The sequence below is a fragment of the Loxodonta africana genome, chromosome 7, assembly GCF_030014295.1.
Source record: "Loxodonta africana isolate mLoxAfr1 chromosome 7, mLoxAfr1.hap2, whole genome shotgun sequence".
Classification (NCBI taxonomy): Eukaryota; Metazoa; Chordata; class Mammalia; order Proboscidea; family Elephantidae; genus Loxodonta; species Loxodonta africana.
The window spans coordinates 79,326,013-79,328,232 of record NC_087348.1 but is presented as its reverse complement, the minus strand read 5'-3'; the positions used below and the strand labels follow the sequence as shown (position 1 = coordinate 79,328,232).

The window sequence follows — 2,220 nt, the reverse complement described above, 5'->3', positions numbered from 1 at the left end:
CTCTCACTTTGTAGCTCACTTTGTAACTCTCTCAGGTACTTTGAGAGAGACCTGGCTTCTACCCAGGAGCCCACTGATGTAGAGCTCACAGAAATAGAGAGTTTAAGACTGAAGCCAGGCAAAATCTGGAGTTTCCATTTCCATTCCAGGCGGTTCTGCATTGTCAGTTCTGGGTAAGGGCAGGAAAGATAACACATCCAAAGCTGTCATCTATTTTTCCCATATCCAAGACCCTCTGACACTGTGAGTGAGGAAATATTGGGGTCAGGAGCAAAAAAAAAGTATGGGGAAACTATTCACATTTTATTCAGCTAACCAGGTACATCCCAGTAGCCTATGGAGCCAGGAGCCCATGGATGTTCTTTAATGTGGGACTACTAGAACTGGAAGGACTACTCACTGTGAAATGGCCTCTATCTGTATAGCCCAGACCAGCTGTGGGCTTCTGGTAGTGTTCTTGAAAGGAGGCTTAGAAGAAGATAATTAGGGTGTGTTCAGATCTATGCTTTTATGTAGAATATCCTGAGTACCCGCTGACTAATCTGTCTAGTCTTCACCCCATAGACAAGAGGATTGAGGGCAGGTGGCACAAGGAGGTAAAGAGTGGCCAAAAGAACATGGATGTGATGAGGCACATGGTGGCCAAAATGGTGAGTGAGGAAGGAGAATACTCCAGGGACATAGAAGACCAGAATAACGCAAACATGGGACCCACCTGTGCTAAAGGCCTTAAGTCGGGCCTCACCTCCTGGTACCTTCAGAACTGCCTGGAGAATGAGAGCATAGGAAATAGCAATGACCAGAACATCTAGCCCAACCACAAGCAGTGCCACTGCCAGCCCATAGGCTCGGTTCACTGTAGTGTCTGAGCAGGCAAGTTTTACCACAGCCATATGTTCACAATAGGCATGGCCTATGATGGTGGCCTCACAGAAGATGAGGCGCCGCAGCAGGATGGGGAAAAGGGTGAGAAGGAGTAATCCCCGCACGAGTACTGCCACTCCAATGCACCCTATGACCTCTGGATGCAGGATGGTGCAATGGTGCAGAGGGTGACAGATGGCTACATAGCGATCTAGAGCCATGGCCACAAGCACACCTGACTCCATGGAGGAGAACGCATGAATGAAGAACATCTGGATCAAGCATACAGTATACCCAATATCATGGGCCTGAACCAGGAGTACTGCAAGGGTTTTCGGTGCAGTGGAGAAGGCCAGGATCAGGTCAATGCTAGCAAGCATAGCCAAGAAGAGGTACATGGGCTGGTGCAGGGATGGGTCAGTCCAGCTGATGAAAAGAATGGTGACATTTCCCACCAGAGCAAGGATATAAAGGACACCTAGGGGCAAGGCTATCCAGTGCTGGCTTTCCTCCAAACCCGGTATACCTACCAGGAAAAAAGAAAGTTGAGGTAGCCTCCAGCTGGAATTGCTAAGGGCCATCATCAATGACTTAGAGAAGAGGAAAAGAAACAAAAGTCATGATTTCTCCACTCCTGATGAGTTCTCACATTGTCCAGAGCTGGATACCATCTTGAGAAGAATAAAAAAACTTAAACTGCAGCACAGAGAATAAAGATAGAAAAAAGAAAGGGAACCTTTTATTAAGATAATATTTTTAAAGGGGAGACATCATTTGTCTAAATTAAGATATGTCTAGTTTTATCTAGAGTTAAGAGTAAACAGATGTTCCTTTTAAATTCTACCATTCAATTACTTATATCTTGGAAATGTCAACACTAAAAATTCTCTTTAATGACATCTTAGTATTATTGACCACAGTAAATAAATATGTTACTTTTTAAACTAGTCTCTTCACTTTCTATGACACAGCACTCTACAATTGTTCCTTCTACATTCCCAGTGCCCAATCTCAGTCCCTTAGTGCTTCTCCATCTGCTTGTTCTCTATTCCAGAGCTCCATCCTCTCCTCTCTTGCCCATTCTGTACGTGATCTATGATTTAACTCATTCTTTTTCATGATTTTAACTATTTTTATACTTTTATTTCTTCCAGATCATGTTTATAAATAAAAGATCTTGCGGAAACACAAGTCTATCTTTTCATTTGTTATCTATACTACGTCTGTATTACATACTCAACAAATTCAAAATTGAATTAACTCACCTATTATGATGAAGTAAAAGAGCTGAAGAGAAGATTTCAAAGGGTGGCTGGAGAAGACAAAGTAAAGTATTATCATGAAATTTGTAAAGAC

General features: G+C 43.0%; 1 protein-coding gene across 1 annotated transcript; it reads right to left on the bottom strand.

Annotated features, from left to right (window-relative positions):
* Window positions 1-500: 500 nt before the first annotated feature.
* LOC100655978 (olfactory receptor 52L1) lies at window positions 501-1,937 on the bottom strand. Its single transcript, XM_064289209.1, has one exon. The coding sequence runs from the start codon at window positions 1,446-1,448 to the stop codon at window positions 501-503; it is 948 nt and encodes a 315-aa protein (XP_064145279.1). The 5' UTR covers window positions 1,449-1,937.
* Window positions 1,938-2,220: the final 283 nt, after the last annotated feature.